This window comes from Passer domesticus, chromosome 4 (genome assembly GCF_036417665.1).
Source record: "Passer domesticus isolate bPasDom1 chromosome 4, bPasDom1.hap1, whole genome shotgun sequence".
NCBI classification, from domain to species: domain Eukaryota; kingdom Metazoa; phylum Chordata; class Aves; order Passeriformes; family Passeridae; genus Passer; species Passer domesticus.
In genome coordinates, this window is record NC_087477.1 from 61093976 (window position 1) to 61107997 (window position 14022).

At 45.2% G+C, this 14022-nt stretch overlaps 1 protein-coding gene across 8 annotated transcripts in view; it reads left to right on the forward strand.

Annotated features, from left to right (window-relative positions):
* Positions 1-13477, forward strand: part of RBM47 (RNA binding motif protein 47) — a 77698-nt gene extending 64221 nt beyond the window's left edge. For 7 of the 8 annotated variants that reach the window (XM_064418328.1, XM_064418329.1, XM_064418326.1 and 4 more), the window contains 4 exons: positions 3620-4779; positions 6287-6493; positions 10082-10284; positions 10655-13477. In XM_064418328.1, coding sequence (XP_064274398.1) covers positions 3651-4779; positions 6287-6493; positions 10082-10284; positions 10655-10900 — 1785 coding nt within the window. In that variant the 5' untranslated portion in view covers positions 3620-3650 and the 3' untranslated portion in view covers positions 10901-13477. The remainder of the gene's footprint in view (positions 1-3619; positions 4780-6286; positions 6494-10081; positions 10285-10654) is intronic. The other variant, XM_064418325.1, reaches the window with a different exon arrangement.
* The last annotated feature ends 545 nt before the right edge of the window (positions 13478-14022 follow it).

A 14022-nucleotide genomic window follows, 5' to 3' on the forward strand; every position in this document is an offset into this window, starting at 1 on the left:
TAGGTTCATAAGGAGTTTTTAATTATGCACTATCACAAATGGTGTATGGCAGTGTCTGCAGCAAAGGTGGCCAGCAGCACTTAGAAGCAGCTTCATGTGAAACTTGCAATATGAGAAATCTCCTTTCCAGTGCAATGCAAAGTGCTGGAGAACATGTAATCTCCTGCATGACCATTGAATTACCAGCTGGTTTCTGCAGGTCAAGGGAGATTCTGTTTCATCTCCCCTCACTCTACAAATCCAGACTATAGCCTCAGACACAGAGCCCTGCAGATAACAGAGATACAGAGACTTATTTTGTAAGTTGACCTAAAACAGGTGGTTTGAATGGAAATGGTAATTTTTAAACTTAGCCAAACTTGGGGTGATAAGTACTTGACTTGCCAACAGGTGGCCCATGTAAAGGTAATGATTATTTCCCACCAAAGTGTTTGTATAACTAGCTTTGTTTTAATTCCAAGAAAGGTGAAGTTACACTTCTAGAAGCAAATTCTCAAGTGAAAAATAAAGCTGTTTTACTCTGCCTTAACTTTCTTAATTATTTCAAATAATTCTCAGGAATAAAATTAAAATGTCTAACTGTTAAAGAGTAATATTTGAATCTGAGAGAAATGTGTATCAACAACAGTTCAAGAAGCTATCCATGACAGATCTGGCTTCAAAGGAATTGTGTTTAGTAAAGTATTGCCTGAGGATCAGCATCACTTTTACTGCCCTCCACTTTCTTTATCTTCTCCTCTGCTCTCCATATTTTTAAATTAAAATGGCTCAGAAGGCATCAGCATGCAACACTCACGGCCCAAAACCACATGCAGGATCAAGTCCTACCACAGACCAAAGCTCAGAGGTCTAGTTTCCCAATCCCAAATGCACTTAGGAGATGAACCAGGCTCAACAGTGTTTGCCCTGGCTTGGGCAGAGGCACCTCTGGATATAGACCAGAACAATTCTGGACAGCTCAGGAGGTTTACTGAAAACCATCTGAGGTGCTGAGGTTACTAGAATTTTAGTGCATTTTGTGAACCAATCAGACTTTGGTGCCTAAAATTTGTGCTGATATTTTTGTGAACTTGGGCTTGCTGCACTAATGAAAGATTTTCCTTGGTGGTCACCAATGCAATTATGGGACAGAGAGAAACCTGTGTCTCACTGAGCAAGAAAACTGTACAGAATAAATAAATCTCTCTGAAGCTTTGTCCTTTTTTATTTAAAATAAAAAATAACTCTGTCAAACCCAGATATTGGGAACATTTCTTGCAGTGGTTTGCAGTGTCCTACAAGAGTCAGTGTATTTTGACAGTTCCATCAACAGACTGGTGATAAATGAAAGTCATGACAAATAAATCAGTGAAGGAAAGACTGATGGAGTTGTAAAACACAAGGGGAGGAGCCAACTGTGTAACATTCAATAGGTGGGATCTACTCAAAAGGCAGTTGGGATAGGGCTGAATGCAAGGTTGTGGCATTCAGAGTAATAAAAATAAGTCATGCCTGCTACATGGGACATAACCAGAGCAAGTGGTGCTTCTATAAAGGATTTGAGGTTAGAGTTGAAAGAAAACCCACCCAACTCCATGTGACTTGCTAGTGAGAAGATGGAAAAAGCAGGCTTTGGCTGGACAGAGACATGGGGAGAAGAAGGAGGGATGATCTTCATCCCTGTATATAGCAAAGGTGAAAAAGGCTGAAGCTCTGGACAACTGTCCAAATAACAAAACCCAATAATTTTAGGTGAAAAAACAACTAATTGTGAGCTTAGCCTGCAAGTTTTATTCAAAAGATAGAGTAGTATCATGATTAAGTGACTTAAATATCACTACCAGGCATAACCAGAAGTTTTGAAAGACCCTTTAGTCTATCTAATCCTATCTGGAAGCAAAAGCCAGAGAAATTCTCATGAGAAATACTGTGCACTTGCTTGTATGGTGGAGTGGTTAGCAAACAAGACATACAGGGATGTGGCAGGGTCCACAGCTCTCTGATTCCATACAGCCAAGGTCCTTGTGGAAGATACAATTTACTCAGATAAATGCTATAGCACCTAATGTGCAAATAACACTAAAATGTAATGGTCCATGTCATATACAATCACTTGTATTAAATTGTCTGGTGGACCATTGCAGCTTTGAAAGTCAATGAACTAACTACTCTCAGAGTCCAAGGTGTCTCATTTAATTGTGCTCAGAAAGAAAGCCCACTGTCTTGCAGTTTTGGTTATTAGCCTGGTCATTTCCTGTATGTCGACATTTCCTGCTCTCTGCCAGTGTTCAAATGCAGAATAAGGTTTCTGAGATTTGCCTTCCTCTTGCAGGCTTGCAGTGCTGTGCTTGGTTTAAAGCACAGCCTCTCATAAAGGAGTGATTCTCTTCAGCTTTTGTCGGGTTCTGCTGTAATAATTGAAGAGACAAGCACATCAGACATTGTAGCACAAGCAGTGGGCAACTCAAAAGCTTGTCAGATCACTCTTTGCACAAAAAAACAAGAATTGTCCCCCACCCCTATGGCCCCCAGGGGCAGAAGCCCAGCGGGGAGGCCGGTTGTCCAGGATAGCTCAACGAGGGTCCAGGATCGCCCAGCGGGGGTTCAGGCAGCCCAGGCAGCTATAGTGATTTGCAGTCAGCTCTTTAGTGATTTCAGCTCTTTCAGCATGCCTGGGGCCGTCACCCTGGGTATCGCCGCAGCAGACGCAGAGAGAGAGAGAGCAGCGCTGTGTGGGTTCCGCAGGGTTCTTTTATTGGGGTCTCCGCGAAGGGTCCAGTGACAGCTCTCCTCTGCCGAACCGGGCAGAGCTAGGGGTTTTTATACCTTATAGGGGGATTGAAAACTGTCCAATAGTAAGGGTCAGGGGAAAAGTGACCTATGGATTTACAGAGAGATAACAGGGTCCGAAAGGCGGAAGAGAGGGGCTTCTAAAAACCTTAGTCATGCTGACTTTGGTATTTCCTAGCTCAGGCTTCTGATCTCCAGGGCCTTGCAGGCCTTGTGCCTGCTACACACCCCTGCTGCCAAAGTGTATTTATTATTTCCTACTTGACAGTTACTGCAAAGGTCTAGAGGAGCAAGGGGTTGTTATCAAATGGAAACTGTCTGGTGCTTCTCATGCATTTGCCACTTTTCACCATGGAATGTGGCACCTGATGTTTTTGCTGTTCAAGAGTAAATGGATTAACTGATGAGTGACTGAGAGGGAGGAGAAGCTCTGTAGGTGGGTACCTTTGGCTTCCTGTCAGTATCTTCTCTCTCCCAATTCTGTGTCATCTCCTTCCTACCGTTTCAAAGGGAAGATGAGGATCTCAAAGGTCATGAGATTTTGAGGTACTTGGTGGTATCATTTATGTGCCTTTGGTGTCCTTTGACAGCAGCTCTTGATGACTGGGATGTGTGGGCAGGTGATCCTTGACCATTCCCTCAAAGAGGAGCTTTGCCTATGTCCAGGATGCGCTGTCCCTGCAGTATCACTCTTCAGGCTGGTGTGGCTTGTTCCTCTGTTTTTCTGCAGCCTTAGTCCCAGTTTGAAAAACAAACTTGCAGAACAGCTACAGGAAAATGAGAGAGAGAGGTGGAATTCTCATGGTAGCTAATAGATTTTAACGAGTGTCTTCCTTCTTCATTTGCCCAGGTTTTATCACGCTGTGAATGAGTTTGACACCATGACCGCTGAAGATTCCACTGCAAGGATGAGCAATGATTCCACTAATGTGGCCACCACAAAAGTCCCTGAAGGTGTTGCTGGTGCGCCCAACGAGACAGCTCTGCTGGCCCTCATGGCCCGCACTGGGTACAGCATGATCCAGGAGAACGGGCAGCGCAAGTACGGCGGCCCTCCTCCCGGCTGGGAGGGCCTGCACCCTCCCCGCGGCTGCGAGGTCTTTGTGGGCAAAATCCCCCGCGATGTCTATGAAGACGAGCTCGTCCCCGTCTTCGAGTCCGTGGGCCGCATCTACGAGATGCGCCTGATGATGGACTTTGATGGGAAGAACCGTGGCTACGCCTTCGTGATGTACACGCAGAAGCACGAGGCGAAGCGGGCTGTCAGGGAGCTGAACAACTACGAAATCCGCCCCGGCAGGCTGCTGGGTGTGTGCTGCAGCGTGGATAACTGCCGGCTCTTCATCGGAGGCATTCCCAAGATGAAGAAGAGAGAGGAGATCCTGGAAGAGATTGCCAAGGTGACAGAAGGCGTGCTGGATGTCATCGTGTATGCCAGCGCCGCAGACAAGATGAAGAACAGAGGCTTTGCCTTTGTGGAGTATGAGAGCCATCGAGCAGCAGCCATGGCCAGGAGAAAACTCATGCCTGGAAGGATCCAACTGTGGGGACATCAAATTGCTGTTGACTGGGCAGAACCAGAGATAGATGTGGACGAAGATGTCATGGAGACTGTTAAAATCTTATATGTGAGGAATTTAATGATTGAGACCACAGAGGACACCATTAAAAAGGTGTTTGGTCAGTTTAACCCTGGCTGTGTGGAGAGAGTGAAAAAAATACGTGATTACGCCTTTGTGCACTTTACAACCAGGGAAGATGCCATTCATGCCATGAACAACCTTAATGGTGTTGAACTAGAGGGCTCGTGCCTGGAGGTTACCTTGGCCAAGCCGGTAGACAAGGAGCAATACACTCGCTACCAGAAAGCAGCAAAAGGAGGGGCTGCAGCAACCTCCGAAGTAACCCAGCAACCTAACTATGTTTACTCTTGTGATCCATACACACTAGCGTACTATGGATATCCATACAATGCCTTGATCGGGCCCAACAGAGATTACTTTGTGAAAGGTTAGTAAGCACAAGTAGGGGATGTGATGGGCAGGTTTGATCTTAGGCTGATGCCAGAGGTCTGCCTCAGCCAAAGGACAGCTAGTGCCACGCAATTTTTTCTTAATACTCTTGTATAGGCCTTTTTGTCATATTTCTCTTTGGTCTTACTTTAGTTTATGACTACACAAAGTATATTGATCCATAAATAATTGCAAATGTACAAGATAGTATGAGAGGTATCAAACATAGGGTTAAGAATAAGTGAAAACTAAGCATGGGATGGGGAACAGAGGGATCTGGGTTTTATGAGTGATGTACTAAGTCTGAGCAAGTCTAAGGATTCCATCATCTGATGTCTCCTTTCAAAGAGCTGGATCCTATGACACAGTGCTCTGGAGGCGTGGGTATGGTGACCTATCCAAAGGGAAGGAGGTTAAGGAAAGCCTTAGTTAGGAGCTCTCTAGGTGTCATTTACCTTCCACATTAAAATGACAGCAATGCTGTCCTTCATAAAGTCATTTGAGAACTACAAGCAGAAGGAATCACGGGTGAAAAATAATTATTTTATTATGTATACTTTAATTAAAATACTTTAAAAATACTTTAAAATACTTTAAAAAAAGTTATCAGTTACAATCATTAAAAATTAACCAAAAATTACTTACTCATTAAAAAAACCCTAACAGCTATAACTGGTATTATAATTACAATTATCCTGTACTTACAGGAATTACAGTTTCCTGACATTTGATGTGTATTTCTATAGAAGAAGCAATTTAGCATAAATATATTCTTAAAGCACCCACATAAACCGAGAAGTATTTTTAACCCTAGTTGTTCAAGAATTTCAGCTTCTTCTCAATTTCCAGATTTGTACTTGCAATAAACTATGACAGAGTTGAGTAACAGTCTAAATGTTCAAGCAGACCATCATAAAGTACATCAATACTGCAGTGTTCAAGATACTGTCGTAACATATGTGGAGTCACTAAGATAAAGAAAGGCAATATTTTTGGAAATGGGTTATATGCACCTAATAAAATAGCATAGAAAACAGTTTAAAAACTTACATGAAAATATATGCAGTCATGGGACAAAGTTGATTAAAGGGCAGGTGTGATGCTGTGCCATCTCGGCAGGTTCCATTGCAGGCAGTTGACAAGTTGGGTCTCCTCTGGAGGACAGGTGAAAGCAGAAGCTGTTCCTAATGCACAGAATGAGCCAGAGGATCCCCTCACTCTCTGCTGACTGCATTGAGCCTGTAACACTTGCCACAAGAGTTCCATCAATACAAATGAGCAGTTAATATATGCTCACAAATATCAAAAGCTAAACAAGCATAGGCTTACCTGATGCTTCTTAGGCACTTCTGTTTTCCTAAGCAGGGTCACTAAAACTCAATCATGCTGACTTAAGCAGCCACATTTCTAAGTGCAAGGCTCCAGATTTCAGCCTGGGGTCACTCATGCTCCCCACAGGGCTGTCACTCTCCATTATTCACCATCTTCTCTGTTGTTATCATAAGCAGGCAGCATACGAGGCAGAGGGAGAGGTGCAGCTGGCAGCAGAGCTCCGGGTCCCAGGGGCTCCTACCTGGGGGGATACTCCGCCGGCCGTGGAATCTACAGCAGGTACCATGAAGGCAAAGGAAAACAGCAAGAGAAAGGATTTGAACTGGTTCCCAACTTGGAGTTACCTGCAGTCAATACAGTGGCCATTAAGCCTGGAGCAGGTTAGTATGTGTAAGGAGGGGAGGAAAGCAGGGGTGGTGGGCAGGGCCCCACTGCAAGCTCTGTCTCAAGCATGTGAGGACCCCTCCAGGGCCAGTCCACAACTGCAATTGCAGCAATGGGGATGGCCCCAGGGTTGGGGCTCAGTGCTCCCTTGTGCTGAGTGCCTCCTGGCCCTGGCCAGACTTTCTTCACACAAGAGGCACACAGTGGGATAGGGGACACAAATATTTGGGAGTCCTTCAGGCCAGCATAAAAAGGACTAAAGCAATACTCACTCCTCTCCCCTTTTGCATTTGTTTAACAGGAAGTAGACTTTCCTCTCCTTCCAGTCCTGTAAACCAGAACATGGTGACTAAGAGCAATTTTCCTCTCTTTTAATGTCTTCAATGCTAATTTCACCCTGGGAGATTCCTATCCTAGATTTCCAGCCAGACTGGAGCCCTCCCCTGTTTAGTCCATCTTGCTCCAGTGGAACAAGGCAGAGAAATGGATCTGGGGCTTTCCCTTGCAGGAAAGTCCCTGGGTGAGGCAAGCTCCTCCACCTCCATCAGTGTCATGGGGAAGGAGCGAGGCAGGGAGCCCTCGGGGTCCATTGTTACAGCTCTGCCATGCCTGCAGGAGTGCTCTCATCTCTGCTGGGCTCTGATGGGCCAGTCCAAGGGCTGGGGCAGGGACTGCCCCCTTCTGCTGCTTTGTCAGCTGAGTACCCAGCCCTTGCCATTCCCAAGTGAACAAGAGGAAAGCTGAAGCTCTGCAATTCCTCAAGATCCTGTTTGGAAAGATTTTTATTTGAAAAAGTAGCCTGAGGAAGAAGGTTCTTGAAGGGCGTGGGAACCCCATCCTGAAGTCCTGATGTCTTCTCTCCATTTCTCTTTCCAAGTAAACTGTAAATGGCAAGATGTAAGCATTGCTTAATAATAGAGCTACTGTGGTTTCCCAAAACATGTTTCATTTATGTCAGTGAAAATTACAGCTTGCATCTAATGAAGTCTGTGAAGGGTTCCTCATAACAGCTGGATGAGACAATATCTGAAGTCTAGAGACAAAGGAAGGCTGTTAAGATTAGAGCTGGAGAAAGATCAGACTTCCTGAGAAAACTACCCACTCACCACCAGAAAATATTACCGCTATGTGTGTTTGCAAAGATACTTTAGGAATTCCAAGTATTACTAAAGGATGCTTGAAAAGTGAGCTTGGAAATGCATGCTTATTAGTGGTGTCTATATTTCATTCGACTGCCTAACAAAAGCTTGAAGCTCAAGTCAAAATGTTTCTACGCTTGAAGCATGTTGAAACTCAGATTTTTTTTTATCAGACCTTCCCCTGTCGTATGGTTCCAGCACAGCCTCTGAGCACAGAAGCACCTGGTCTGTTTTCCTGTCAGATCAGCTGATCTAATAAGAGGTACCACACGCAAGAGTCACCTCTGTTACTAAGAGGGTATGACTTTGAAAGTATGTTACCAGAACAGAGGAGTAGAAACTGCAAGGTTTCCTGCCTACTGTTTAGACCAACTTCAAAGCTCATTTCTTTGAAAATAGTTGGAATACTCCTGGGAGGTCACCCCAATACCCCAGATGCCTCCTACTGTTTTTCTGCCAAAAGTTATTGCAGAATGGAGCATGTGAGCTCTTTGCCTTGGTGAGAAATTATCAGGATATTTAAACCAAAGATAAAACCGATTTGACCTGACCAGATGGACTTGGTGTAAAAGGAGAACTTGAAAACCTCATGAGTTGGGGGTCTCTGCTTGAGGAAATAGTGGTAGTCCACTGGTGGAGGACACATCTCTGCCTGAAAGACAGATGATCATCTTCCTTGTTGCAGTCTCCAGGATCAGAGCAAGAGTACTGCTTTCTGTCACCTCCTTCCACCAGGCATAACTGCACACATTAACATTGCAAAGTTTCATTGCACAGAAACAAACCTAGGATACTCATATTAGGCTTCATTTCTGGCTTAGTGGCTGCACCTCCCATAAGTGCCAATGCCACCTCTTAGTCCATCATCCATTATTTATCGATTACTTTGTTTTCCTTCTGAATAACCTTGCTGCTAAAAAGCAAGCTGAATGCTGAAGTGTGCAATATGAGGCAATGATGGAAATCATAGCATCACAGAATGGTTTCCATTGGAAGGGACTTTAAAGATCATCTAATCCAATGCCTCTGTCATGGGCAGAGATGTCTTAAACTTTGAGAAACTTGAGGTTGCTCAAAGGCCCATCCAACCTGAACTTGAACACTTCCTATAATGAGCCACACAAAACTTCTCTGGACAACCAGTCCAGTGTCTCATCACTTCATTATAGAGAATTCTTTTCTTATGCCCAACCCTTTTTCAGTTTAAACCTGTTACCCCTTGTCCTATCACTACAGGCCTTACCAAAAAGTCTTTCTTATAGGCCCCCTTTAAGTACTGAAAAGCTCCAGTCTTTATGGTCGTTATCCCAGAGGCATCTTTTCTCCAGGCTGAACAACCTCTCTCAGTCTGACTTAACAGCAGAGGTGCTCCATCTCATTTAACATCCTCTGAACCTGCTCCAACAGGTTCACATCCTTCTTATATTGGGGGCCCCAGAACTGGACACAGCACTCCAGGTGGAGTCTCACCTGAGCAGAATAGAGGGGCAGAATCACCTCCCTGAACCTGCTGGCCACACCACTTTTGATGCAGCCTAGAATACAGCTGGTTTTTCTGGGCTACAAGTGCACACTGCCAGGCCTCGTGCAATTATTGTCATTACTGGGAATGTTTAATAAAGAATGTTTCTTCCCTAAGCAAGCCATGAAGCTCCATTTTGGACCATGTACAGACTCACTATCCTTAACACTATTATTCTGACCAGAGTGTTCTCCCTTTGTCTGAAAGACCATGGCTCTAGTTACATCATGTTGTCCAATTTTGGCATGAGGGAGAATTCCTTAAAGAGAAGTTTGTTTGGGTTTTTTTTAAATGTCATAAAGTAGATTGATCCTGTAGCAGACAGAGGGGATAAAACATATTTAGCCAAGCTAGTCCTGGGAAATGCTGGTAAAAGAGCTGGTATTTTCACAGAGTTGGCCAAAGGTTGGCATGTAAAGCAGACCCATTGCTGCCTGTAACTTCTGCAGTACAAACCACAGCTTTCTGTCCTGGACCAGCTCTTCCTATGGCAGCTGCATATTCCTCAATGTCAACAGCTGGAGCAGGGACCTCACTGGAACATTGCACAGTCTTACCCCTTGTGTTCAGGCCACACTCTAGGCCAGAGGGAAGGACAGCAGTGGTCAGAAGGGGTTGTGTGAATCTGGGTCACAACTCCCAGTCCCCAGGAGGACTCTGGCCCTAGGATACTCATGGCAGGAGCATGAGATAAAAATCCTGGACCAAACAGCACTGAGCCTGTCACTGTGGATCAGCTATGGTGCTCCCATGCGTGAGAGAGGAGAGGTGCCCCAGGTCCCCTGCCTGCACAAAAGGCTACCTCCCCTGATAAGAGCAGCACAGGATCACTGCTGGAGAGTTGCACAGCTGGGAGGGAGAGTCTTTGACAAGAGGTCCTGGAAACTCTCTCCGATGTATCTGACATGTCTGGTCTCTCCTAGTGGCCATCCCTGCCATTGGTGCCCAGTACTCCATGTTTCAGGCCGCACCACCAGCCAAGATGATGGAAGATGGCAAAATCCACACTGTTGAGCACATTATCAACCCTATAGCTGTCCAGCAGGACCCAGCTAGTGCAGCAGCCGCCGCAGCAGCCGCAGCTGCTGCTGTAATACCAGCTGTCTCAACACCTCCTCCCTTCCAGGTGAGCTCAGCACAGAAATCCTGCTTCCCATACACCCTGCTATGCATAGCCAGGGTGGGGGGAAAGCCTAGTCTCTTGCCCTGCTCCTATTCAGGATACGCTCTTGAGAATGTCACAGTGCCCAAGAGCCCTGAAGTTCATCTGACCTGTCAGATGCACATAGAGCCATTGCTTTCCCCACTGTGGGGGACCCAGACTGGGAGGGGGGGAGCAGCCCCCCATGACAGCATGACTCTCCATCAACAGGGCACGTACTGCCTGCCCTCTCCATCATTCCCTCCTTCCCTTCTCGGGGGTTTGCCATTCAGGGCATGGCAGCGGGATGTCACAACAAAGTCCTTTTTTTGAGGTCTGAACCCTTTCCTTCCAGGGTCGCCCCATCACACCGGTGTACACCATGACTCCCAACGTGCAGCGGATCCCAGCCGCCGGGATTTACGGGACAAGTTATGTGCCGTTTGCGGCGCCTGCCGCGGCCACGGCCACAATAGCCACGCTACAGAAGAACGCTGCCGCGGCCGCTGCCGCCTACGGGGGGTACGCCGGCTACATCCCCCCGGCATTCCCAGCCGCCACCATCCAGGTGCCCATCCACGACGTCTACCAGACGTACTGAAACTGTCGGCAGAGGAGGGTGGCGGAGAAACACACACTGAAGGAACACTTTACTATTTATGAAGAAAGAACTGTCTGCGAAAGAGAAAACATTTGGGCTTAGTAAAACAATGCAGAAAGTGAAGAATGTCATAGAAAAACATGTTTGAAATATTTTCTATGCTTGAAGTTTTCACTAACTTTTTTAGGCTATTTTTAAAAATTTAACATGCCTATATTCATACATTTCCAAAGGACCTCGGTGCATCCAGCCCACCACTGACGTGCATTGCATTTATATGCACTGCAGTAGGGTTGCATAGGGTCTTTTTTTTTTTAGCAGTTATATTTTCAATATATTTGTGGTATGAAGGTTATTTTTTAGTAATATCTGCACTCCAGAGATGTCTATTTTGTAGTGCCTTTAATAATATATCAGCTATATATTAAAAAGCACACCTGAGCAGCTAGGGAAAGTTTTAGCAATATATTTTGAAGAGTATATTCAATATTTAAAGAATACATACCTTAGTTTTTTGTTTTGTTTTGTTTTTTAAGAAGAAAACAACAAGTATCTTATTTAAAAATTATACTGGAAAGTGCAATTTGAAAAATGTGCAAGACCTCTGCATTTTTTGCTGGCATTAATACAATCTGCTCATTCTCATTTGAAATCATAAGTAACTAATATTGCCTGTTTGGAAGAAAGAGAAAAGAAAAAAAAAAGCCTCCTCACACATACCTCTTCACAGTGTGATTTGCAGGCTTGTTTTTAGCTAAAGAAAGGCTCCAAGTTTTCCTCAGCAACTGGATTTTCTATTTATTGCAGCTGCTTGTAGTTGCAGCATGTACAGAAACGAGTAGCTGATGTTTCACGCGAGGTGTCTTGACTTAGATCTTCATCCAGTATAAAGCCAAGGCTTTTTCTCAATGCTCTTCATTTTATTCTTTGAAGTATATGTTGTAGTGACTGAGAACGTATGTTGCTGTTAGCAAGAGTAGCCACGCTCTCGCAAGAGGATGTGCAGCATTACTTACTCATTGCTCCATCGTGTTCCATGAGAAATTTCAAAGGTACTAGGGGTGGTAGTGATACTGGAATTAGTGAAACAGGGCTAGCCTCCCTCCCAGCCTCCCTTCCACTCTTAATTCCCCTCCTCCGCAACTGGAGTTGTACATGCACATCAGGGGTGGGAGTGATTAGACCCAATGATTTTAAGACATAGAGCTTGTAAATATCTTTTAATATACATTTTTAAAGTCATTTTATGTTGCAAATTTACATGGTATGTGGTTTGCCACAAAACAAAAACCTTTTATTGCAATGTTATAAAATGTTTGTTTTATTAAGAAGTAAATATATTCTTGCAGTGTTTTGTGGCCTGTTTAAAGGCTTTTATTTAGTAGTGCAGTGAATGTAAAATAGAGTAAAACGGTAAAAAATATCTTGCCCTTTGTATGAAGTGCATCAGCTCTACAAACACAAGTCTGGTGACAAAAGGTGAGAAGCAGGGAGTCAGTAAACAATGTTCCTTTAGTTTTTGAGGTATAAGTACATACCAAAGGGGTTTCACATTGGCCACATTTTGACAACTGAACCACTTCCAGACCACACTGAGCTCACTTAAGTGACCTTTTTAATACGCTGCTTTTGCTTGCCTCAAAATTGAGCAGCTGTATTCTAGGTGCTCTTGCTCAGACAAGCTGAGCTCCCCTTGACCCTGTCAACTCATTAGCAAAAGCACTGTGAGGTTACCCATTAGGTTGGACTCTGCCCCTCCACGCCCCTTCCCAGGAAACTTTTGTCTGTACCTGCACATCTGAAAGCACACCCAGACCTCAGCCCCAAGGTCCTGCCCTTGTGTAGGCGAGAGAGGAGGAGATCTGGGCAAAGCCCGAGGGGCGAGCACCCAGCCAGAGTCCAGCACTGCCTCCTCCAGTCTAAGGTCTCACATGGCTCAACACTAAAAGCAGCGTGGGTCCTTGGGCCACGCACAAACAGCCCTGGGGCCAGGAAAAGGCAGTCCAGTGGTCTTGGCCCACTTCCAGCCCCACGCCATGGCTGATCCCCAGAGGAGAGAGGAAGGGTGATGGCTCCCTTCCCACTAATCCTCTCCCTGGCAGCAGGACAAGGGACCTGCTAGTCACAGAGGTGGCAGGAAGAGAAAGGAACCAATGAGGGAAAACCGTGAGGTGTCCCCAGCCAAGAGTGGGTGCTGCCCATGCCAGGGTTGTAGCAGGCAGTACCCAGGGATGGAGGCAGGACCCAGGCATGCAGGCAGCCAGGTCATGCTGAGCCTCCTGCCCATTCCTGTCTTGACATTTACTTCTGAACCATTTCATGTACACTACTACTGAGATAAGTCTAATAACTTGAAATGTGAACATCTTTAGGTTAAGAACAAACTATTCTAAGAAAAAAAAAAGTATATGTAAAAAAAACCAAGCTAGTGTGCCTTATTCTCATAAGAGCTGATATTTTAGATATTTTATTGTATCTCTCTTCTCTGTATTGTCAGAAGCCTCTGAGTTTATTTAGTTCTTGCTCCATTTATGGTACATTTCTAGGATGTAGTGAATAAAGCATTCTTTAAAAACAGAGACTGTTACTTCATTGAAACATCCCACTCTGCCAAGGCTGTTCTTCCCTCCAAGCTGGGAAGAGGGTTTTCAGGGCAGGAGGAGAGCAGGACACTGCAGCCAGCATCCCTGCAGGGAGGGGAGATGAACTGTCCCACTGACTTCTCTGTCCTACCACCTGCAGAGGACAGGGACCTTACCAGCATGCATACTGGGCATCTCTCCATTCTTCCAGCATCCTCTGAACAACCTAATTCTCTCCTTGTATGCAGTTTAGTGTCAGTGTCTAGATGTGGATGGAGCTGGAGCTAACATCTCTCTGTGCTTTCCATCCACCCAGTGCACATATTCCTGTATCTCTCTTGTATCTCCTCACTGCCAGGCAGGAGCACTGGGAACTGGTTCATCCTTTTCATTTCAGCATGCTCCATGCTTCAAACACACAGAAAGCTAAGCTGCACCTCATTTGCAGTGCTCTAGACTCCCTGGCTGTTTCCTTGGTGTAAATACACCTGGAGAAAACTTGCTGCAAACACCAAGTCTGTGGAGAAGTCTGAGGCACTA